At 33.2% G+C, this 27,074-nt stretch overlaps 1 protein-coding gene across 1 annotated transcript in view; it reads right to left on the bottom strand.

The window, feature by feature from the left end:
* The window catches only part of LOC128984518 (carboxypeptidase D-like), a 79,261-nt gene that overhangs the window by 33,881 nt on the left and 18,306 nt on the right, over positions 1-27,074 (bottom strand). The window contains exons 6-8 of the mRNA XM_054403852.1: positions 20,136-20,233; positions 5,299-5,520; positions 3,276-3,467 (exon numbers count right to left, since the gene is read on the bottom strand). Coding sequence (XP_054259827.1) covers positions 3,276-3,467; positions 5,299-5,520; positions 20,136-20,233 — 512 coding nt within the window. The remainder of the gene's footprint in view (positions 1-3,275; positions 3,468-5,298; positions 5,521-20,135; positions 20,234-27,074) is intronic.

Genomic DNA, 27,074 nt, shown 5'->3' with positions numbered 1-27,074 from the left:
TACTACTTACTCTAAGGGCACCATTTGTGTTGCCAGCTGAATCTAAAAACGTGTTGTATAGTGTTTGAAAGACTAATTGTTTATATGATTTATAGTGACTGTATGAAAAATATAATGTGTAACACGAGTGAAAAAGGCCTTTGCTGCACTCGAGATCATTCCGCACTCGCTTGCGGCTCGTGCGTAAACATTGCTCTCGTGTGCAGCAAAGTGCCACTTTCACCACTAGTTACACAAATAACTATTTCACGGCCATTTTCAAACTCCCTAATTCACGTCTCAATTTTATTCTCTTTCATTGTTGTAGGGCACTAAGCTTCAGTTATCTTGCGATGAATGTCTGCTGCAGATACATTTCTTGCAGTCAAAAAACATATCACTGACCCTATCTCACAAGCGGCGGAATATTCAATAAAAAAAAAATTAATGTACACATCAGCAACAGAGCTCCTAATGGTGTCGTTCTGTTCACAAATGACAACAGTAAGTGACGATGAGCCTTGTTGCAGCGTACACATGAAATAAGAAGCTATACGCACAAATGGCCTTTACTTAAAAACTACCCTTGTACTTGTTTAAAGTTTCCACTTTGGCTTTCATTTACACTCCAAAGGTTTGAAACACCGATAATTATTATTTTTCTAACCATTTACTAGATGTAATTACAGGCAGAACAAAATTAAATAGAATATAATAAAATTTAACTAAATATCTATGTGACAGGTGTTTACTCAAAAAAGATTTTGGAAAACACTTTTGAATTTAAGAAAGTTTAATATTTTTGCTCTGCCTCTTCCAATAAACTTCAGCTTGTATCAAGAAGCATCACCTTTGTCTGTAGCCATTAAATATATAATTTTGGCTTATCCTCTTTTTACTTATAGATATCAAAAGCAATTTGAACTAAATAAGTTTTTGAATACTTTTAGCAATAAGGCTTTACATTTTGTTTTGTAGATCCATATAATTTAGGTTTTGAATATGTTCAGATATTAATTTATAGTAAATGGGTTTCAGTGTTTGCTTGTGTTTCTTTGTGATTTAATCTGTTCATCTTACAATACTATTTTTTATGTTCTGGCCGTGCCAATACTTTTGCTTCCATTGATTACTGGATGAGTGGAGTTATACTTAACACGTTCGCTACCGAGTGACGCACATTTGCGTCGGCCTGGTCACTCCTACAGACTAAAAGGAATGATCATGACGTTCCTTACAGACCAAGTGATATAGGAATAACATTGCCGACAGACCAAAAGAGAAATATCGTTTAAATGCACTAACTGACTTAATAATAACCTTAAGTGAATTAGTAAGCAATAAATATTGTTTTTATTTTTCGTTATGAGCAAATTTTTAAACGCCGCATATATGCGTCGGTCAGTCTATTTAATGAAATCCAGTTAAAAAGATTACATTTTCGTTTCAATAGACCAGGCAACGCACCTAAGCGTCGTTGTAAATTTGGTTGTTTCAAGCTTTTACACAAACAAATAAATAAACTCCACTAAACAGTAGCCAAAACTGCAAAGGTTATAACGTTTACATCTGTTCTGTGATGTCGCGGAATACACAATGTAAACAACAATGTTGCCAACTGTTGTGTGACGTAACCAATCGTCATATCCACAGACCAAGCGACGCACATTTGCGGCAGATATCCCTCTAGACCGATACGATAAAATCCGGGCTTTAAAATAGACCGTTGCTAAGAAATACGCTGTTTAATAACATTAGAACACCGACGCAAATGTGCGTCGTTAGTCTATTTCAATGTGACCAGCTGACGCAAATATGCGGTCGGTGGTCTACTGTGAGAAACGAGTCAACGCACAATTGCGTCGCTGGTCTATGCGAACGTAAATTCCATATAATTGTGGTAGCGAACGTGTTAAACAACACTCTATACTGAAATTCCAAATAAATAATTTAACTCACCTTCGTTATTTCCATTAAGTAATCTATATGAAAAAAGGTAATTTCATTTTAATAGATAAATTAAATAAATACACTATCACAATTTAAAAAAAATGAAAAAAAAAAACACTTTTACACCCATCTGTTTTCTGATACTGTATCAAAAGTGTTAATAGATAAAAACATCAAATTTAGACCTATAGAGACCTAACAACATTGTAACATTTTTAATATCCAACAGTGATACAGCAAAACAAATTACAATTAGCCTAATTATAATCAAAACAATATTGTTTTTTTTTGTAGACAATAGGACAACATTGCAAAAGTACTATATTCTTTAGTCACCAATAAATTGACTGCAATACAAATTACCAGCTTTATTACCTCATTAATTTTACTTGACTTGTATTGTGAGACTTAACCAATTACTTTAGTATTCAAAATAAAAGCCTTCCTTTATAGCTTGTATCCCATTAATTGCAATTGTTCAATTGGTGGGCAGAATTATTATCACCAATTAAGAAAAGGACACCACATAGGTGTGTGTGAGTGAAGGATGAGTTTAGAATTGAAAGAGATGCCTTGTGTAGCCTTGTTACTGACTAAAACCAGCTGTTTCATTAAACGTCCCTGACCATTTATTAAAATCCCAATGATAAAGGACAGCTGTGTCCAGTTTTGAGCCATCAAAACTAACCCTTTAATTTTCTCACTTTTCTCAGGATCGAACCAGCGAGGATTACTAGGCAAGCAATTTAACCACTTGGCTAGCCAGCTATATAAATTAATCGTCCACGCAAGCAGGAGACGTGATTCAATAAAATTTGCTCCAAGGTCGGTAGATACCCACCGCAGGATTCTTATGCAGGTTGAAATGAGGAAAGACAATTGTGAAGTTATGGAACAGGGTTTTAGACCATAAACAACCCAGTCAAAACTCTTTTATGGCTCATCTCCACACATACAAGACTGACCATCAGTCATTTCTTATATAAAGTTCCAATAACTAAACCAATCTATCTGAATTTTCAGTGGTGTAGTCGTAAATCTTCCAGAGTGGCAACATTTAGTCTACTAGTAATATGATTTTTGGAAAAGCAGAGCGGGAATGCCCACGCGAGGATAAAATCCTATTGATTGATTGGTCAATTTTCACCACACACGTAGTTGGGCCTGTTAAGACAAGGTCTCTTGTTTCCTACATTTCCCTGTCTCATGGACTAATCTTTGATTTAAAAAACACTAAGACTTTATTATTCTAAAGCTGATAACTAAACAAGTGTTCATTATTTTCATGGGAGAACTTTGTCCCAGAGGTGAGTCCCCTTCGTTAACATCAGATTAACCTAGTTTACCTTCAGTGGACATCTCAAAGCCATCAGGGTTCATGGAAGGCATGAGGTGTATCCTGACTGAGTTGACTAGGTCGGTGACTCTGGAGTCAATCATGTAGTTCTGGCACAGGTATTGAGCCAGCAGTAGCAGAAGTTCTCGTCCGACTGCCTCGTTGCCATGCATGTTAGCTACGTACTTCATCTCTGGCTCCCCTGAATAAGTTACGCGTTTGTCACTCCAAACTCTTGTGTAGATATAAATGTACGTTAAGATATCAATTATCAAGTGCTTCAGTATGTTTTAGTTCATGTTGATTGTTAGGTCTAGATTAGTAACTCTTTGAGTAAAAAGTTTTGATCATGTATATTGTTTTTGTGGCCAAATAATTTGATAATGTGAATCATTTCATTCCAATTAAAAGGGTGTTATTTCTTGTGCAATCAGGTAAAACAACGCACCTTTAGAAAAGTAGTTGTAATGGCTTACTGTTTTATAGTGATGAATTACCTTTGATTTATTCTACAGGGTATTTTTTTATCACCAAATTTAAACGTACAATTCATAAGCTAATAGCTTGCAAAAACTCCATGTTGAGTTTATTTTACATAGATTCCCATTAACGCTAAACCTCATAGATAACTATGCAACAATGCATATCAGCTAATCAACAATGAAATAAATAAAACAGGGATACGAACATAAAATACACATGTTTTTTTTTCGTTAAGCAGTGTCTCACAGTAGGCTACTTGTAATTTGGGCTATGTTAAAAAACACCCTTTATAAAGAAAATTGTTATCTAAATGAATGTTATACCAACAATCAAAATGAATATATGTACTACTGATTGCCAAAATTTTAATAGCAGGGTACTGATAATGCAGTGTACCATGTGTACTTTATTGCCATTGCTGTCCCACATCTTTATTCATCAAAATAAAGTTTGTGGGGGACGTTTTATCATACAAATTGTTTATTATTTATTTAAATAAACAATGCATACGTGTTGGAGTATGTTTATGAAACTCTTAAGTTTTTAATTAAAAAAGGAATTATTTAAAAGAAGATACATCCAATTGATTACTTTTTTCTTTATCCAAACTCTAAGACAATAGACATAAGAATTTCAAGATACAAAACTTGATAGAAGTACCTCATTAACTGAATATTTAGCATGGGATAACTTCTCAAATTGTACAGTATGTTATTATTATTGCATTGTAATTTTCAACAGCAGCATTTAGATTGTATTTAAATATGCAGGGTGCCCAAAAAAGGTGGGAAATAATTTACATAGTGATTCCTTGGGTCAAAATAAGAAAAAAGTGCATATTAATATGACCAATTCATTCCGTTTAGCGTCTGTCTTGAGTTTTTTTCAAAAACATTCATAACTCCTTGACGGCTTGAGTCACAGTGTTGAAATTCTGCCAAAATGTTCATCATTGTAGACACTATCTTAGTACGAAATATAAATTTCAAAATTGGGGCTATTTTAAATATTTGATACAAAAATTCCACAAAAAACTATTGATTTAACAAAAAATTGCAAGATGTATCTTTAACTAAGGAAATATTTTTTTGCTTGCTACAGTTTCTGCATTTAAACAATGTTAAAAAGTAATTTTAATGATTTAACATTGTTTAATTGGGAAAAAATGAAGGTATAACAAGAAATACATACATTTCTTAGTCATTCTTTGTCCAAACTAAGCTTATATGATACCATGGAAATCTGCATAAAATTTATTAAATTTTAATTTTAATTTTATCTTTGGCCAATAAGATAAACATTTTTATTGAATTCCAACACTGTAGCTTAAACTGTTAGGGAGTTATGAATATTTTTGGATAAAACACACAAAACAGAAGACCCTAAATGGAACAAAATAGCACATACGTTTATAAACTTTTTGGCTTATTTTGACCCAAGGAATCACTAAGTAAATTATACCCCCACCTTTTTTTAAACACCCTGTATAAACACAATATAATATTTTTATACTCTTGTGTTAGTGTTCCCATTTGTAGAGATGTGCTTACCAGGTTCATGTATTCCAGGATGATCTGATATCTCTAGCACATATAATTTTCTATGCTGAACACTTTCACCGACAGTATATAACCGAGTTATGTTTCGATATTCTTCGGCAATGTTCCTCAACTCTTCCTCCATACTCTGATAATGACGGTTGATAAATTTCTGTGGTATCACAAATCCATATTCGTCAGTTATATTTGTTTTGATTACCTCCAGTTCAACACCTGAAAGTGGGAGGAATATTTAATTGTAGAAAAAAAGTTGAGTTAGTTTATTAGGTGAAAGAGAATGAAAGCAAAGCTCTGAATCCAACATTACTATTTAATATTTACATCCTTACTTATTTGAATGAGTTTCAATGTACAGATGAAGGAAAAACATGCAAAACATTACCCACTGATCTTAAAAAAATTTAAATATTCAAAACACTCCCACACAAAAGCACCTTTCCAAGCTGAAGCATAGTTTGTAATTGAAGAAAACACCACAAGCAAGACAGTTTATCTGACATCCACTGTTTGATGTTAACTCAGCTGTATTATGGAATAAAAGTATTGGTCATAATAAATTAATGTTCAAAATAGCAACAGTAGAACCCTTGTCTGGGATAGTTAACTCAATAGAATGTCTAGCTGTAAGTTTAATCATGATTACCAACTGCTTTGGTGTTTAAATTAAAAATATCGTGGGTGTAATTTTCTTTTCAAATATATGTTAAATAGTAAATACTATACTTGCCTCACTATAAACGAGTTTACTGCTTTTTTGACGGTCAGTTTGTCCAAATAATGTCAACTCAAGGGTTTGAATCACCCTCGTTTATGTGTAACGGCTCTTCTGATCAATTTCTGTGTTTAACCAATGTGGTTCTACACCCTTAAGATATAATGGGTTCTACTGGGATCTGTTATTTAAACAAATACTTCTATCTAGCTTAGAAACCATTTTAATTATGGCTTAAAAGTTTAGTAACCTATTTTTAAAAGTGATGAGAAAATTGCTAGAAACTATGGACAAAACAAATAATGTTATTGTTTTTATTGGAGTTTCCTGAAGAGATGATTCTGCAATGCTGCATTTTCTACCCAATTTCTTCCGTACGTAGCCTTCTATTAGGCTATATTGTTAAGTGTTTATTTTTAATAATACTGCTCGTGCTACTCACAGACTACTGGAAAAAAATTAATACTTAGTTGTGGATTTTAATGTGGATTACAATGTAGAGCGAATGTAGAATAATGAATGATATACACTTAGTGGCTTAAACTAAGTATAGCTGTTTCTTAACATCCTTATTCGTAAATCGATTATGGTTTTAAACTCTATTAATGATGAAATTTACAACAAAATGTTTCATGTTTCATGAAAAGCGTTTACAGTGTGTTAGTGTAATCAGTAAACAATTATTTATAGTGTACCTGATACATTGAAATATGGACTTCATGAAATATTGCTTCAGCCGTGTCATAAAACAATAGTATCAGCATTTATATCACTATGAAATAATACTATGGTTTTATTACAACCGAAACCCTCATCCTTGCCTGCCACTAAATGTTTAGGTTTGTTACTTTAAACACCGATTACAAAAACAGTTCTCTTCTTGTCACTAATGGTGTTTAATTAACAAAAGAGTACTTACACACTATTACTGACTAGGTCAGTAAATCATTGAACTGTTAAAGAGATTGATACTACAACATTTAATACTATTTGAAACGGATTATTGACTATTGTATACTGAAGTAGACATTCCATCTATATGGACCAGCAGTTGCAATTTTTTATCAAAAAAGAAACAGTTATGTGAGCCAGACTCAGATGGCGCTAGTGTCTAAAATTCTATTTTCTACCTTATTTTTGTTGCTGACATCATTGACGGTTCATAACAGTTGCTATGGCCCCCATTAAGTCATTCCATTAAATTGTCGTGGTAAAAAAATCGTGCATCCGTCATAAATTAGTAATATAGTTTCACGTAATCTGTCGGTGGTTCACATCAACTAGGCCTAAGACGATTTTGATTAAAAACTGACAACAACTTTAACTTGGGGATGGAATGTCTAGTTGTATAAATAGTCAAGGTTGCAGTCCTTTACATTCTACTTTGAACTGAAATGGATTTGAGACAGTTTTACCACTTCAGTAAGGTTTTAGCATAGACAAGCAGGTGACACGGCATTGTATTAGCATGTGGTATTAGTAGGTCAACGCTGAGCAGTTGTAGAGAAGTTTTCTGCAGATTTCTGGAGCTTCATTGAGATTTATGATACCAAAGAGATTGATTTGGTCCTGATGAGAAGGTAGACACTAAAAGTTTCAGTCTACAATGAGTCTCAAAACAAACCACTTTGTCTTATATCTAGCCTTTCCAGTTCACAGGGCTAATTTTCACTTCATGGCAATAATGATGAGTTAATATTTAGAGAGACCAAGAGAGTTGAAACTTGAGCTTGCATTTTTTATTTTTCACACAGCTTGCTACTAATATTTACCTCTCAAGATGAAGTGTCGTTATTGAATGCATTACCGCTTTGTATTCCTGTTACTCAAGGAAAATGTGAACTTTTAAAACAGCTTGTAAAATTTGTTAGCATTCTTTTGTATTGTAACTTTTTTCGTAGGGCAGGCAGTCACGAATTAATAATGGCAATACAACTGCAGTTAATTTTATGCATCTCTTTTGCATTTTCTATGTGAAAAAGTGAATATGCCATTATGCATAAAAAATTGTATGCATTGAAAATTCCTTTAGGTTAATCATCCAATGACACTAGAACCATTTTCGGTAGGTTTTATTTTACAGATGGTTATTTGATGCAAGGTTTTATATTAGTTTTTCTTGCCAATAGGAGTACAAAACAACTAAATATATATACCTTTAGTGAACATACACTGCGAGGCAAGGTAAAACATGAAAATTGTTGATGCAACTGTGTCATTTGTAAATTATTTTTTTTAGTTTATTTCCATCAACTTTCATACAGTTAGATGAACTTTTCACAAGTCAAACCAACTGGTATGGGGTGCAAACCTTGAATAAAGGTTATATCACCCAAATGAAGATAACATTACCTTAGCCCAAGCAGTAACCATTAACAGGAACAGGGACTTAACGCAACCCTAAATAAAAGTATTTTGAGACACATTTTAATGACGAAACAAGCTTGTATGCTGATATCTCTGTTTTCTTTACTTCATTGCCAATCAGCTGATATACATTGCTGCAAAGTTATCATGTTATTGGGAATTTCTTGTGAATAAGACTCAACATGGGATATGCCAAGAAAGTTTTAAAATTAAGTTTTCAGGTGTTATTCCAGTACCTAATAAATAAACTATTATTGACATGAACAAATTTTAGGGAAACGAATACGTTGTAAACAAACAAAAAAACTTAGACCTTCAATACGTACTCTATTTGAGCTTGTGAAAACACAAAGTTGAGTCTTAAATACTATAAGTTCTCAAACAACACTATACCTCATAGATAACTATGCAACAATGCATATCACTAATCGGCAATAAAGTAAGGAGAACAGGTATACCAACAAATAAGCTTTTTTTCGTTAAACAGTGCCTCACAGTACCAGTAATATTTGGGTTGCGTTAGAAAAACCTTTAGTTCTAGGGCTCCCACCCAGATAAAAAAACACAAATAGCCGTACTATTCTGTTAAGATTTGGCACAAGAAACTTTAATTTCATATTTATTGTGAACCAATACATCACCACACAACTCTGAAAGCTTTAAGTGTACACAAAACAGTAGGCCTACAGTATTTTGTCAACTATTGTAACATACGGATGTGTTCACATATATGCATACAAAATATTGTGTGTGTAAATGACAGTTCAGCAGTTCCTATTAGTTTGATTCTCTCAAAAAAGTTGTTTAGTGTTCGTTAAAAAGCTTTTAGATGAATTGACCAGTAAAATTTGAACATGTTTATACACATTGAGAATCAAAATTAAACAAATGATGATTAAACAATACCTAAGATAGTTCAAGTAGTTTTCAACTACTTAATTACTATTGGTAAAGCAAACAAAAAAGTGTGCAAACTTGTGTACAGTGACATGGAATTGGCTTATGCACTAGCCTGGGTTCTGGCCAAAGAATATGTTGTTTCATGGGGAATTACACTTCTACAACGAGGGTTATCTTTCACAATACAAAATTAAATTAGTGTGAATGGAATTAACCTATTCCAGGTTAATTTTGAATTGATAAAACTGCAAATAGAGTAAAGATGGACGTTAGAGAACATTTTATACTTGGTAATAGTCCGAAATCAACAAAAATAGTTAACATTTTTACGCCACACTACACTGTTTTAACGAACTTCCCACTCAAGGATTTAGTCCAGAAAACAGCTGTTTGCTGCCAGCTTAATAAAATGAGGTTTCATTGCGTACTACTGTACTGTAATGAGTTTTTACCGGACACCAACCAGTTGATTATACTGTATTTGGCAATGAGTGGTTATAAACAAAAACATAACCTCCTCCTAGAGGTTATGAGTAGTGATTGTTAGACCTTTAGTCGGTGGTAATTTACTAATTTATAACAATTTGTACAAATTTTTTATTGTTAAGTTAGCTTAGAGTAGTATGGCGTAAAATATCATAAGTCACTCGCACGGGAACGATCACACTCGTCTGGTAAACACCAATTTTCAGGACTAGTAACGTAATATACTATCATTGACTATACACGCAATAGACTTCCCATGTGATATGAAAGTTTGAAGCCAAGAAAATAGATGAAGTTCAGGACCATCTCACCAGAGTTTACTAGTGTATTGGATTGAATATTACAGTAGACTCCCTCTTATCCAGACACCTTTTAACCAGACTACACTCGGCGGAAATTACATCTTTTTAACCGGACAATTTTTATCAGCACATCCGTTTAACCGGACTAGATTGCCAGGATGTGGGCGGTACTGAAACGACTGTTCTCATGGGAAAGATTTGAAACCAGTGATCACGTGTCTAAATACAATGCTCTCTTTGAATTTAAGTAAAAAATTTAGATTACATAACGGGTTTTTGGGGACGTTGGTTTAACTCGAAAACCCGTTATCCGGACTGACCTCAGTCCCGAGGAGTCCGGATAAGAGGGAATCTACTGTAATTAAAACCAATGCAGTATCATAGGAAACAGCTGATTGATTTATCACTTAACACAGAACATTGTCATTAGTTGGTGACCATCTCAACAGATCGCACCAGGTTTTTTTGGCTTCAAATTTTTACATTCATGGGAAGTCTATTCAGTGTATAGTCAATGATACTATTAATAATAAGAAATAAATGGAGCTGCTTTAGCATGATTCAACAATGTAGATGTCCGTAAGTATTACATTTAATTTTCTGATTGGATCAACTCAAAGTAATAAAAATAAAAATATTGCCATTTGTTTAAACTTGATGTTGGATGTTACGTTAACTCAAAAGAGAGAAATGGATTTTTTTTCGCATAGCACCAGAATAGTTCTTATATAATGTTGAAAGCATATTGGGGGGTAAGGTCATGATAATCACCCCATTCAATACATATTGATTGATTGTGTTAACTCTTGTCAAAAAGACATTTTGAAATGCAGTCTATTTTATTTAGTCCATGCCGTTAAAAAAATACTGATGAGTTACTGTTACCAATGAGTTTGCAATTTTATTTTAGTAGAGTTGTATTGTTTCACGTCATCTATCATTTAGGTCCTGTATCTATTTATTTTTATGGGTGTATTGCCCCAACCAATAGCTCAATAATACTAAATGTATGTATAGTAACAGTAAGACAAATGTCATATGTGTGGATAAAGAAAATGTAAAAAATAAATAAATAAAATCATTACAATCGGAACAATATTTTTATTGCAACCCTTATGGTACAAAAACATGTTTTAAACAAAAAGTACTAAAAGTATTAATTAATGAAATCATTGAAGAACACATTATGAAACTACAATTCATTTGTAACAATGGCTATAAATCTGGTGAACCAAACATAATACATTATTGGTAACTTCATTTATCGTATAGCTTTACTCGATCACAGAACAAATGTTAATGTTAATCAAAAAATTATATGCTTAAATGGAAAATAAGTGATATTGCAGGATATTGTTTTACATGTTTGGAAAAATACCTAGTTATTGCTATTCCTACATTTAATTGAGAAGCACCAATGAACTTATAAAACTAACTACACTTAATAATTACTTAACTTGCACAACCAGAAAAAATGTACATGCTCAGTCACCCTATAGCTCTTTTCAATGGTTATAACATTTTTAACAACCTATTTTCTTCTCAGATATAACAAACACTATAAAATTTAAACAACACCATAGCTAAAAATTGTTCAGACTTAATATTTTGTTTGAGCAATGGATATGAAATATTACAAAACTATTTCTTACTAGGGTATTACACATAAGAATCATCTATGGCCAGCTATAAAATGTTATGGCCCCTGAGGTAGTTTCATCACTAGGTAAACACTGTAATAATTCTGAATGTGTGTTCCCAAAAGTGAAATATTAGTTTCAAAAAATGAGTAAGACCTTAAAACTAAATATTAAAGTAATTCTCATGAAGCAATTTAGTAAGCGATATCTAATATACATGCACAGAGAGCCAGATAAATGCTTGAATACAATTCAAACAATACTTCTTTTCTTACAACTAATTCGACAAGCACAAGTCATACAGCAGCACATGCACAAAATAGATGCAAAAACAAGCAAGATTATCAATGGCATTGGAATTGGCTTGTCCTCAATTTGAACTGCAAAATAGAAAATTGAGTTACTTCAATCAACTTAGGAAATAAAACTTGGTCATGAAAAGATTTGTGCAATAAACATTTCCCAGTACAGAACTTTAATGTATAAATTGTGAAAGTAATTATCATGGGAAATGATCCTTCCGAATGATTGGTCAGATTTAGTATTTGATCCCCATTAAGTCTGATTCAAATGTTGATTTTGGGTAAAAAGGTTTTTAAAATTTTAGTTTCACAATTTTTCAAGTTAATATAGAATTTGGGTTTTTGTGTGTTTGGGGAATTTGGGGTCTTTATTTATACTATTATAGGTACATTATTTACGTCAGCAGTCCAACAAGTAGTGGTCGAACTCTCGACCTGTTTCGCCTATTCAGGCATTGTCAAGTGATCTTTCCCAGAATTAGCCAGTCCGCCTTTGCACCACGGCCAGTTAATAGTAGGCCTACTCTAAATGTTTAAATGTTTTTTTCTGTATGGATGTTATGTGTATTTGAATATAATTGGATGAAACATTCTTGGAAAGATCACTTGACAATGCCTGAAAAGGTGAAACATGTGAGTTTGCCACTACTTAGTGAACTTTTGACGTAAGGTATGTCTATAATAGTCTAATTAGACAGTTCAGAGCTGTTTAATGAATTTAAGCGTTGAGAACAAGTATTGATTTGTGACTTCCATCTACTTTGATTTTAATTTACAAACCGTCCTGAATGTCCAATTGAACAGAACGTTGTATTCTGTTAGCTCTGTTTTCGGCCATTATTTGCCCGGTTTGATTTTGCCTACGTATATGGGGCCTGTCGATACAGCACATACGTCTACATCCATCTGGGTCATGGCAATGCCAACACATCATCATGAAAAACAAAAGTAAAATGGCAATGCAAGCTGAGATGACGATTTTGGTGATCCGTATAGTGTCTGTTTCATCACTATGAGGTGAAATTGGACCAAGATTCAATGCAACTGAAAATAATTTAAATGGTGACTTAAAGATTAAAAATTAAAGACAGAAAATAGTCAAATTTTACTAACGGGCAAGGAATAATATACTAACTGTAATTTGCCAATTAAATAAATTTCCTAAGTCAGTTGAATTCACAATGGCCTCAATTTAAACATCAATGCCACAAAATGTATCTACAGGCCTAACTAACAGGATTTGAGAAATTTAAAAATAATCTTTTATAAGTTTTGAATTTATTAAGTACTGTACTACAGTATTAATATTATTCTTTCAAAGTTTACAGAATAAAGGAATTGTTAGTTTTAAAAATGTAATTACTGAATTAACAGAGTAAATAAAAGAATAAGATATTTTTGGGTCAGAGAAGCTCACAATACAATTGTTTAAAACTAAAATAATATAAAATAAATACATACAGTACCATATACCCATTAACACATGCACTGCCACAAAGAAACATGCATTATGTGAGTTTGGATTAAAAATGATATCTAAAATTAAACTAAAATGTTAATTAGTATCAGTTATAAAAGCTTCAACAACAACCAGTTAAACAGGTGATAGAGCAGGTGAGGAAAGGAGATGACAGGAGATGACAGCAACATCACCAATATATACTGCTAACAAACGTCACTGTTGTTGATGTGTTTGTTGTTACTGTTTTTACCACTGGCAATGTCGTTGATATTTTCTCCATGCCACTAACACTGTAGGTACTTTCAATGTTATTGTCATTGTCAATATTATTAAAACTGCTAATATTGTTCATAATACTATCAGTATCAGTGTTAAAGGATTCACTGTTACTATCACTTTCATCGTCAGCAAAGTAATCATCACTATCACTGTCATCATTGTCATTAATAATACTATCAGTATCAGTGTTAAAGGGTACACTGTTACTATCACTTTCATGGTCAAAGTAACCTTCACTATCACTGTCATCATTGTCGTTAATAAGTTCAAGTTGGTTATTGATTTTAGTGAGATTGGTTTCCACCATCAAGTATTCATGCCAAAGTGCGTGCAGGATAAGAATAAGACAAGCCACAACTGAAGCTTTGAAAAGAGTTTGAAAAAAATCAGCTGTAAAAAAACAGGGAGATACAAAATCAAGCAAAGGTTTTTAATACATGAATAAAAATTCTAGTTTCTAAAAAAAATACCTAGGCCACAGCCAACCTGCAGACTAAGGGAAATTCCATTTGCCTGACTTAAATATATTTAAATAACATTAGGATTAACAAGTACCTAGGTTTGCTGCTATAGGGAGGGCAATAAAGTGTGTATTTGTCAAATATTAATAGCTTAGTACAAAATAGATAAATTTGACGAGTTATATCCATTAACAACCAAACTACCAGGTACAATCGTTTACTTATTCTCCATAACAACATGGGTATATAAATTAAATTTTTATTTTATTTTCTCCGTAACTAATAAACGCACATAAATACTTCAATGTGCTAAATTATTTTGTTTAAGCTTTTCAAAATAGTGTAGAGAAATTAGGAAATTTTATGTTTTGATGGTCAAAAATAAGAACTGTCATGCCTGGTAATGGTGGAATGGCATTCTATAAGGTCCATGTTAAATGTTCCAAAGTGTGTTTGCATATTCTGGCGATAATAGATTTTTCCTGCTTATACCACACTGGTCTGGAACTTATTTTAAATTGTATTTTCCATCACAGTCTATTTCAACATAAACATATTCATAACTTTGTTAAATAGGCTAGATATAATCAGAATGTATTTACTCTGCAAGACCTTTTATAAGGCAAGCCTTTTATAAGGCTTTTACAACTTTGTATTGGAAATTTATTGTATAAGTGCTGTACCAAGTTAAAAAAGAAAAACTAATTTTGATGCAGAACTTAGGCTACACACAAAGTAAGTAAAAAGGTGTTTCTTGGTGCCGATTCTGAGATTAAAGTAACCACTATTATATAGGATACCAAAATAGCTACCATAATCTAATGAAGTTCTTTAAACGTGACAAGGAAAATACAAGTACAGATAGAAAATTGGTTATTTCAGGTTAGATATTATAAATAGGCTTTATCACTCTTTGATTTATCTGTATGTAAATGTAAAATAACATACTCCTGAAACTGCAAAAAAATTCCCTGAGATCTGCGAGTGCCCTTCATCAATTTCATGTAAATGTGAAAAATCCGAAGAAAAAAATTTCCAGTGCTTGAACTCATGTTTATGTATTTCCAAAGAAAACTTAGAATAGAAAAAGTTAGATATGTATGTGGACAAGAAGGAGTAAAAAAATTAATCAAAAGACTGCAACATAAGAAAATAAAAAATTGGGTTTTGTCGTCTAACATTCCATTACTTTCACATTCATAGCCTTCATGTGCTAAGGAGGTGATGGAACCAAACATTGATGCAGACAAAAACTTAATGGAAAAGGAAAGGTCGGATGATGACTACATATCTTTTCCGAGTAAACAGTCGTGGCAAATGCTGGTACAAAGCTCCAAAGCTCAACTTCTAGGAAAAGAATAATAAGAAAATATTAATTGGGTCACTACTTCTATTTATAAGCCATCTTTGTTAGAAAAAGTATCTAAATAAGAAATGTGGGCCAAGATTTCAACTGCCTCCACACCAGAAGAATAGAACTTTATCAATTCCCATGTCACTTCATCAAATTGGTAACTGAAGCCTCCTCGACACTTGTTGGAACCAGGAACAGATATAGTTTCATCTGAACAATGCTGCAAGAGCTTCAATGCCAAGTTTTACGAGCAAACATGATTTCAAATTTCCAAATATGAAAATAACTACTCTATGAGAAGTCAAGTACAATTGTGTAGTTTCGGGATTGACAATTTGCATTTTGCTATAAATGTTCTAATTAATCAATCTATTTGATGATTTAATTGCCCAATAATTTATTTAATTGTTTTACAGGTTGCAGTGGGTGTAACAAATTTAGGATATACTGCACTGGAGTCTCAAAACGATAAGAATTACTATATTGAAGGCCTAAGCACTATCTCAAATTTAAAAAATAAAATGCCCAGGGAATAGTTTATTGTGTATTTACAACTGTAATATACATTATTTTCACTATGACAGGCTGATGTAAAATAGTATGGATACTTTTAAAAAAATCAATAAAATCCCGTGATTTAACCCTTCCAGGGCTATGGACGGATATATCCGTCAATCTTTGTTTACTTTCCGGGCTGAAAACGGATATATCCGTCCCGAGAAATTTTTTTTCTGGGATAAAGACGGATATATCCGTCCAAAAAGCGAATTGATACACAATGTTTATAATACGGTAATAAACATTACACTGCATTATAAATGGGTTATTTTGTTTTTGTGGTTGGCAATAATAATTGCCGCAGCTGTTTCGGCTATTTTGCACCATAGAGTGTGCGTAAATAAATATTGCTGTCACTTCACACATGGTTGTAAGTGAGTGATGTTTACATTTTGTGTTTTGTACTTTATTTTTATGTTATTGAGCTAAATTTACTAATGCAAACGATCTGAAAATTGAAGATGTTATTGAGATTAATAAAAGTATGTCTGAGAGGGGTTTTATACTTGGCAGGGAAAATAATAGTATGGAATGTGATGGATATGATGAACCTGAAGAACAGTCTTTACGTAGTGGAAGTCTTGGCGGGGAATGGGATTGAGGACATGGGAGCAAAACTGAGTGGTTTAGATTTACTTTAGAATGATAGATACATTTTTATGGATAAAAAATAAAACAAGGGAAGGAATAGCCTAAATCCGTCTACAAGAATACTCAAGATTATTGGCAGTGTTCATATTTTGTGATTATCACTGAGGGCGGCAGACGGATATATCCGTCCACCTTATGTTTTTTGTGGGCCAAAGACGGATATATCCGTCAAATCAAATTTTATTTTCTTCATAACTTTTGTATAGTTCAGCCCTAAGGAAAATCTTTTTATGATGCATGAATTATTTCAAGTGAAATAAATACAAAGCACAACCACTTTAGTTTTTAATTTTTGGCAAAAAATAGTTAAGCTCCAGCCCTTCATTTAATTTAGCCCTCTGGAAGGGTTAAGCGAAATGTTGAAATTTAAACTTAAAATCTAGTCTGGTCCATCCCTAATACATTTTAATACATTGTTTTCTTTCACACTCTCTCATTGCTTACGGTTTTGATCAAGATCGAATGCCAAACTACATCTTGTTAATAATATTTTTTGTTTTAATTCATTGTAATAGTACAAATGTTTTGACAAAGCAAATGGTTCAAACTTTTAAAAATATCACAAATAAAATTAACATTTAATAGCAACAAATAAGTAGCATCCGTTTTATAATGAATATTATTAAGATACTTGGGAATCTAAGGCGAAAACTTCACAAAAAGACTTAGTCTAAACGCAGAATTTATAAGAAGAGAAGAGATCATAGCGGCCAACAAAAGAGAAACCTGAGGAACACAGGCGATGCTGACTGCGGGAAGAGAAATAGTTGAGATTGTTAGTTATTTCATTTCATATAATAGCATTACACCAATCTGCACATGCTAAATTGGGCCATGAGTTATACACAACATGCAGTGTGTTCTAGTTGTAGATTTTGAATTAATAAATGGTCATGCAATATGTTGATCGTTTTATGATCTCAAAATGAGAAAATGTTATAAGCCAAAAACTACAAAGAACATTCACATTCATATACAGTTGGTAAATGTTTACAACTATATTTATACAAATCAGTACGGTATTGAAGTGGAAATTTTCATTTTTGGTACCTAATACAAATTTTTAGTGCTAATAATAATAATATCATCAATAAACTAAGTCTGTGATCAACTTTTGTTTAAGTTTTATAAGTAGCCTATAAGTAATATTTAGTCTGATTCTGTTAAGATGTTTGTAAAATTTATCCAAACTAAGTATACAAATAAAAAATAATGTTGAACGTATTTATTGAAATGAAAACATCTTATCTGATGGTATAGAACTAATTCAGTAAGTTAAAAGTTTTAGCCCTGACAAATTACCCTGTTTATGATTTACTACTAGAAATACAAAACATTGATCTAGTAAAGCAGTTTAATACTAACTATACATATATTTATATTTAACAAATGAAATTGTTATAATTTACGAATTTATATTTTTAATTGTGTTTAAAACTTGGTTCAGTGTTAATACTCTAGCTTCAACAACCTGATATACACTACTGACTGCACCTAACCTGAGGTACTGACTGCACTAAGTATTTACCAACTTTAACTGAGACTAACCAGTGGCTTTATACATTGTTCAAATGAGTATTGAGATTGAAATATCGACAAAATAATATCACCTTTTGTAGCAGCTTGCAATCTAATTAAAGGTCCTTGAAATTTAAATAACCAAGCTAGTTGACCTTTTCAAAAGTATTAGTTGGTAACTGTGTTTTAATAACTCATTTTTAGACTCTTTCTTAAAACAAATCCAACGCAAGACATTTTAGTATTATATTCATTCTGGCAAAACCTAGTATTTTATTAGTATCATACACTCAATTAGTCTACTGAAAATCTCATCAGGTTGCTAATGTTTGATCAGTCTATGAAAGAACTGAAATTTCAAATTAATGCTAAGCCTATTTTGTTCATATAGAAGAAACTTTTTTGAATACTTCCTTAAGCTACGTTACCACAAGTATAACCAAAACGTAAAATGGCTAATTCAAGAGAAAAAACACCATAAATTGGCCCTTTTCGCCATAATAATCTACCTAACTTATCACAAATGGAGTCAATTTTGTCAATAAAATCATTTTAAAATCTCAATTAAAAAACAAACTAGTAAAATCTAAAATAATATCTAAAACTTAAAGATAAAATTAATCACAACTGGTTTAGTTGTTATTTTGTAATGCTTGTTAATGGATTATCACACTAAAAAAAAATGTGGTTTAGTCTCAATATACACATCAAATACATATAAAAGTTAAACTACAACACATGAAATACTTAGTGCCAGCAAACACAGAACACAACCAAAACACCAAATTGCTATACAATAGAGAAAGCTTAACATGTGATATAATTTACAACACTATTTTTATAAGAAGAGAACAATATCTTCAGCTCAACACAAACAATAAATCCAAACAACATTAATGATTTAACAACTGATGAGAAAGTTATATGTAGCTGCATTTTGAATTAATTTAAATTTTCAAAAATATATTTTACAAGCAGGTAATTTCTTATTGCGAACACGAATAGGGCAAAAATTAGTTATTTCTATTTGGAAAATATTACTTTGAGCTGAAGTTTTTAGAGTTCAATAACTTCATGGAAGCATGTAACAATAACAATTGCAATATTTTAAAAGTGAATAAGGTTTCAATAGTTTTTTATTTATTTATTTTTTTTTTTGTATATAGGCCTATATAGGCCTAAAATATAAATAATTACAAAACTTGTATCAGAGTTCAAGGAATTTGTAAATGAATAAAAACAACATAAAACATCATGATGACAAGGTGCACCAAAAGTGTGACAAAATATTGTAGGCGGCCAATTTGGCACCATAACTCTGGTTAAGCAAAGATTTGGCCAAATAAACCGAGAGAAATTCCTCTCCGAGAATTTCTCTGAACGAAGAAGTTCATGGACAGACTGCTCGGAGGGAGTCTATCCCCGACCCGCAGCGCGACTGTATGCTCGTCCCAGTAGGCCTGTATCGATGTCCGTATGTGTTTTTGTAACAGTATTATTTTTTGTTTAAATGTCTACGTGTCGTGTTCGTGTTTTGTGTAAACTATAGAACCACGACAAAGCCATTTTGGTGAATATACTTCACTAGTGCTCAGCTGATGATGACACAAATATGTTGAAACATGTCCTGGAATTCACCATTTGGAATTTTGAACGTTTGCTGAATTGACGTTAGTAATATGACTTACAATAATTGTCTCCAGCTCAGGGGCTGAACAATGCATTTTAATCAAAGAACCCATAAAATATTGCTGGTACTGTTACATGCTTCGGGAAGAATAGTGTTGTGAAGTTTGTGAAAAGAGAAGGGCAAAGTAACGTTCATTGTTCAATTACCTGTAACGTCTTGTGATTCTCCCAATGTTAGATTGGCCACAATGGCATCCAAACCATGTTCTGGAACCTTGATCTGCACCCATGGTCCAGCCTCATACCTGTAAAAATGGTAATGTTGAGTAAAAAAGCATTGTAGTTAAAGGCAATAGGAAAAATTATAGGACTCAGATTGAATCTTCAAAAAATCAAGCTAAGCAACTAAATCAACCTAAGAAAATAACTGACTACAGTAAAATCTTAAGAGGCGGCAGGAGTCAAGTTCTAAATCGTCAATCTGCTACTCCTGCAATTGTATGTTCCGCAACCCGCACGGCTAGCGTCTGACCTTGAGCAGTACATTGTACAGTAGCTTTGCTGACAAACGGGCAGTGGCAGTGCCTACCTTTCGAAATGGTCTATACTGACTGAGGGTCGAATGAACCTGTCGTCTTTTTACACAAACATACTTATACTCAACCTACGATGCTACACTTATGTTGTTATGTAAACATCAAAAATATATATGGTATTTTACTTGAAAAGCTGTTGATTATTACTATTATCATTACTATATTATTTTGGTGAAACAAAACTGATCTAAATTTAAACATTTATGTTCATGCTAATATACAATTTACTTCATAGCATCAAATTAAATGCTGATCAATGTTATTTTTAATTCCCAACACTGTATACTGTATATAACAGGAAAAGTAGAAAACAGTTTTTTTAATCTCCTGAAATGTTTGATATTTTGTGGTTATAAGGTTTGTAAATTAAGGTATAGACTATAGTGGAGAAAACATTAAAAAGTTTACTTTGAAATAGTAATTTTAAACATTTACAACAATTTGATTTACAACAATTGATACAGAACAATAATACAATACTGAACAATAAACAAGTACAATAATTCCAGCTTTTTCATAGTTTTACAACAACCATTTTCATAGTTTTACAAGTTTACTCTGTTTTTTCTGCCTTCTTTTCTTTAGATTTTGTCTGAGCCTCTACTATATACGAAGGATTCCTTATGGGCATAGACCGGAATGCCGAGGGTCGATGATTTCGGGCAGTATGCAATTCATGTAGAATTTTTTTAGTTTTGGCAACATTTCTTCCTGCCAAAACTGTTCATCCCGTTCTATTGTTTCAGTTTTTATTCCCTGTGGTGTCCATAGGCAAAATACGCACATTCTTCTCTTCGTGACTTGAAGTTGGCCTTGAACTTGATAATAAAAGTGGTGTTTTTTCTTTATATCACCAATTTTCCCATCCTTAGTGACTGCCCAAAAGGTCCATTTCTGCTTTCTGATAGCCTCGTCAGGTGTCATATCTTTAGCAGAAGATGGACATTTAATTTCAACAGTTCCATCTTCATTCAGAAGGCCATCGGGACTTGCACCGAGATAGGGGTTGTCGCGGTCTATGAAAAGGCCGCATTTACTTATCTTTTGACCTAACACGTTTTCGAGTTCTTGTCGAGCCACTTCTTCATTTTTCCTACCATAGGCCATGGCCTCACAATCAAAAACGGTGTACAAGATTTGTTTTACGATTTTTTCACAACCCGTTGTTGCTCTCATATTGCAAACACGCCCGAAGTTCGAAGCTGTCAAAAGATTTCGGCGAATCTCTAGCCACTCATTTGAATCGCTTTGTTCCACCGTTTCTCTTTCAATTCTTTTGAATTCTGCTTCAGACTTTTGTAAGGTTGCTAAAAAATCACTTTTTTCTTTTTCCATAGTATTTTCATCAATATCGGGCCGTTGTGCTTCAATACCGTAGTCTTTTCCATCATCAATTTTTTCCCGATCAAATAGTGTTTTCCTGCACCTTTTTCTTTGTCTTTGGCTGTCCACCTTCTTCTTCCTCTTCATTGCCACACTTTTTGCGAATATCCCTGGACTAGCACCGTACATTTGTTTGTGCAGCTTGTAGTGTGCTAGTCCAGAGTTGTGTTGAATGACAGCAGCTGTACATCTAGTCTGATATGAACCACTAGCAGCAAAGTTTATTCTTTTGCCGCCAATAAATTTGGCAACAATTGAATTGAAATGTTCTACATAGTTGCTAGTGACGTCAGCAAGTAAGCTGCGGCTGTTGCGGCTAACATCTCTGAACACATCAGTGATCAATGGGTAAAGACCCACTGTGACAAGATCAGGTACTAAATTGTCATCTGGCCGGGCAGTAGTGGGGTCCAGCTCGCAAAAATACCCCCTCTCAGCACATTTTTTGTGTTCGCCGAACACGTGACTTGGTATATTCAATATATCCATTCTGAGATTTTCGATTGCTTTACTTGATTCCTCTTCATTGATTGCACCATTCCTTTTCTTCTTCTTCGAAGGATAAAACTTCAAGTGACCCATTTGATAGGTTGCTGAAAATTTCCTAGCGGACTTTGGGTAAATGAACTGCAGACCGTCACCAATATTTCAGCTTAGCCACTATTTTATATCTACTAACTACTGTAGGCTATTAGCACTAGGCACTGTAGATAAGCACTAGTTATAAAAGAACCAATAATCGCATGCGAAAAGCGAAGTGTTGCAAAACGGAATGTAAACTAATATTCACTACTGGGACTGGACGACTCTACTGTTTTATTAAAAAATGCAGTATCAGAATGGTGAGCGTGCCGCATAATATTCTGTATTTAGCAATTCGAAGGTGGTGCTATCCGGCGGGAAAACGCTAAACTACCACCGCACCCCGTGAGACCCGCAACACACGTCGACACAGTTGAAATTGCAAGCTGTTTTATAAATTACTAGATAAAATATTATAAACGACAATTTGTAAAATATGGTTTTGTACTTTCAACGGAAATATGTTGTAGTTTTTATAGAAACTGGTTTTAACCTCCTAAGTTGAGAAATAAATTTTGTATGATGGAATTAGTTTCAGTGAAATAACCTAAATCCTTATGGTAAAATCAACTTTGTAATTCCAAAATAAAAAATTAAAAAAAATTTTTTTTGACACGTGTGACATATCAAATTGTACGTAAGATAAAACCTCACAATAGTACAATAAACATTTTTGGATAATATGACGATTTCGTGTAGTAGCATTGGTTTTTTATCCTTGGTCCATGCTAAACTGAGGAGCAGAGCGGTGAGCGGCCCGGTTCACTCCCGCCGGCTCTTAAAATATACAGGGTTCCAGCAAACTTTCTGCTGTCCTTTAAAGGTAAGATTCTTTGTACAAAGACAAACAAAATATCATATTAAAAGTGGCTAAAACTCAACAGCTACCCAAACTGAGGTCAATTGTTTTTTTTTTTTTTTTTTTTTTTTTTTGTAGTATGTAGTAAATTTAAATGTAGGTCATTAACTCACTAGGCAAAGACCATTTTGAAATTTCTTTTGTAATGTAGTTTCAGAAATATGGCCATTTAAAATCTTTAAACTTAAATAGTGGCCTATAAACTACATAAAATAAGGGAGAAAAGTTATTTTTAAGATACTTTGTACTTAACAATTTCAAATCAAATCAATCAAATCAAATCATTGTTTATTTGTTACAAACAAATAACATTTATTGAATATAATCAAAAATAGGCTATAAATACATTTCTACGGCCATTGGTTACAGATTTACCTTGTATACATGAGATTATCATATTATGTATTACTATTTCTAGGATTTTAAATTCAGCTCAACAGAACCGTAAATAATAAACAAAAAATTGAAATACAACTTCATTTTGCATTAAATAAATATGAGACAGGCACATGCCACTAAACATGAAAACTAATGCTTAAAACTAATGATGCTAATGCTAATGCTAATGAAACTATGTGCTTGAGTTTGAACCAGCACATTGTTCACAGTGTTAACAATGTAATAAATCAAATTTTCAAAGTCTTATTTCTCATGGAGACTAGTTTCAAATAGGCCTACAAGCGATGCTCAATATGGCCACTGTCAATTTCATTGCACAGTGTGAAGCAATCCGCTAACACAAGACACAGTGCCAGATTTACCATTGGGCTGACTAGGCACGACCTCAAGCTAAAGGGTGTTGTAGCTTTTTGTACTAAAACAATTTCTTATAACAAATATTTAATGATTTGCCACGATCGCAGGTGTCAATAATGATGTACCCTTGTTTGCTGGCGGTGTTCCTCATTTCCTAGTGATTGTGGTCAAGTTCTTTTTAAGGGGCAGGGGATGCTCTGGTTAATTTGACCTAGTGTCGCAAGGACCCTAAATTCAGCACTGACAAGACAGATAGAATATACTATGAATAAAGATCCAACTTATTTTGCCTATTGCACTCTAGATTTATCAATGCAATACGTCTTAGCGTTTGGGGTTTACATGAAACATTTTTTGCCACCTGTTAAAGTGGATGAGGTATAAAATCCAAAATTAATAATACAGAGTACATTAAAATATAAAAATTGATAAATCCGATTGTAAAGATCTCCGATCGAGTTTGAAATTCCAAAAAGTATTCCCGTGAATAAAATTTAAAACAAAGCTAGAAATGTGATAGAATAAAAAGCTTGCTGCATTGTAAATTATATTTCCTTCTGTAGGGTTGTCAGGGATATCCCTACACTCGGCGTCCATCTTGCCAAATGTTTGCCTATTGTTCAACTGCGCTAAAAATAGAAGAGCTGGATCAAGGTCAATGCCCCCCATCCCTCACCCTTGTGTCGCATCAGTTTTAGCGAATTTCCCATATAGGGAATATTAGCGAATTTCCCATATAGGGAATAAGCTATTACCGTAGTACTCATGGTAAGACCTGGACGCGGGACCGATTTTTTTTGTTTGTTTTGAGGTCCCTAGAGGCCAAAAACACCATTCGTTCAAATTCATATATATATATATATTTATATATATATATCTGTGTCCGTTAGCACGATAACTCGAGCAAAAATGATCCGATTTTGATGAAATTTGGTACAAACGTGTAAACCTACGTTTATTCGAACGAGTTCGTGATCCAGCATGATCGGACCATGGGAACGGGGGGTTTTATGGGGTAAAAATAGGTTTTTCCCATTTTTGACCCAAAAAAAAAAATAAAATTTCGCAATTTCTTTCCAAACCATTTTGTAGAGCTTAAAAAACAAATAATTTAGTATATTGAAGTGTTATTATGCGCCTAATGGTTACGGAGAAAATTCCAAAAAATTGTAAATTTAAAATTCCCATGTTATTCTTATGGAGAATAAGTAAACTGTTGTAGTTTGCTTGTTTATGAACATATTTTGATCAAATTTGGAAAATGTTTTTATTTCTTACTAACTATTAACATCTTACAAAAAAAAAAAAAACAGTTTTACCCTCCCTGGTGCAGCAAACCTAAGTACTTGTTAAACTAATTCTATTTAAATAGGGAATAAATGTTATATTTTTAAGTAGACATTTCAGTGTAAATCAAATCAGTGAAATGGAAATTCGCTTAGTCTGCAGGTTTGCTGCGGCGGGGGTATTTACTTTAGTCGGAATTTTTATACTAAGTGAATTTAAGATTGGTGGGGTTTTAAGAGTATGCCTAATTGATTAAAATCATTAAGAATACTTAAATTAAGTGAATTAATATTGCACATAAAATGTAGGAATCACACGAGTCATGCAATTATTACTAAGGTGGTCTACACTAAGGAAGTAGGGGAACTCAAATTCGTGTCATTTTTGCTGTAAACAATAACCAACATTTTTGTGTTTTGTAAAATAATTTACCTACAGTAGGCTCTAATGACGTCCTAGTCTGAAAACAAAACCTATTCTCTCATTCTCTTTCGCTATCTTGTCAGAGCAAGTAACATGCGATATTCACCCTTCTGATATTGGACATACGGTTCATATTGAACGAGCACAGTTAGGACAAACGCTACAGTTCAAGCGATATAAGACCTTCCGTCGGTTATCACACCACCGGCAAAAACACCTTTATACTTCATAGAGTCTAGGATTCATGAACAATTATTACATTACATTCATACACTAGACCTACAAAATTGATTAATTAATTGAGAATAGATACATTTTTTTTCAACGGATGAAACGGTGAAATTATGTAAAGAGTATGTACGTCTAAATCGCTTTTGAGGTTTTGTCACTTCCAACTTATATAAAAATAAGTATAGATACCTTGACAAAATACAAATCATACATTATTGTGTTGGTTATTAACATCTAAAATATTTAAAATCACCTCTAAATCCCAGAAGTATTGGACATCCGTAAACAATAAGAACTGAAAAACAAAATTGCTTTTCTGAGTTGTCAATCTAAAAGAGCGTAGGAGACATCCGAGACATTAGACTAGACCACTAGTGTTTAGAGTTGTTGTATTCACACGTCGCATAGTCGTTCGGAAACTGAGCTCTAATGTAGTAGCCCGAATCCTGGTCCTGTTCTGGTGGACGGCTTCGAGAAAATGGCGTTCGTAGCCTCCTGTCGTCTTCGTAACATGGTGATTTTGCTTTTTACACAAATTAATTATCCCGCATTCCTGGCGTCATAATATTCCCGTATAATTCCCGATTTTTCCGGTCCCGGACACCCTGAAATATTTCTGGATGAAGGAATTTTGAGTTATACAGTCCTTTCTAAAAACATCTCACACACACACACACACACACACACACACACACACACAGACAGCACAAGGCGGCACTGTGGTTAGCCAATATAGACCTTGGCAATATAACAAGGTGGGTGGCCCATCGCTTGTAGCACAGACTGTCTCTGATTCACTCGGATTCATGGAAACTCAGTTTAGTTAATCTATAAAAACTGGTTGTTTGAAATGTGGATGTATGGATTATGAGAGCTTGAAATTATAATTACTTGGGATTAAAAGTACTCTGAAATAAAATTACTCAGAATAATGGGATGGTTCCATCAAAGTACAGTAGACTCCCTCTAGTTCGGCTTCGGTTGGATCGGCCGCCGGATGGTCCGGCCCGGTCTCAGGGGGACAAGTCA

The sequence above is a fragment of the Macrosteles quadrilineatus genome, unplaced genomic scaffold, assembly GCF_028750875.1.
Source record: "Macrosteles quadrilineatus isolate MER2022 unplaced genomic scaffold, UCM_ALF_1.0 Scaffold_1__1_contigs__length_201487025, whole genome shotgun sequence".
Taxonomy (NCBI): domain Eukaryota; kingdom Metazoa; phylum Arthropoda; class Insecta; order Hemiptera; family Cicadellidae; genus Macrosteles; species Macrosteles quadrilineatus.
Note: the sequence above shows the minus strand (reverse complement) of the source record. Positions and strands in the feature narration are given on the sequence as shown.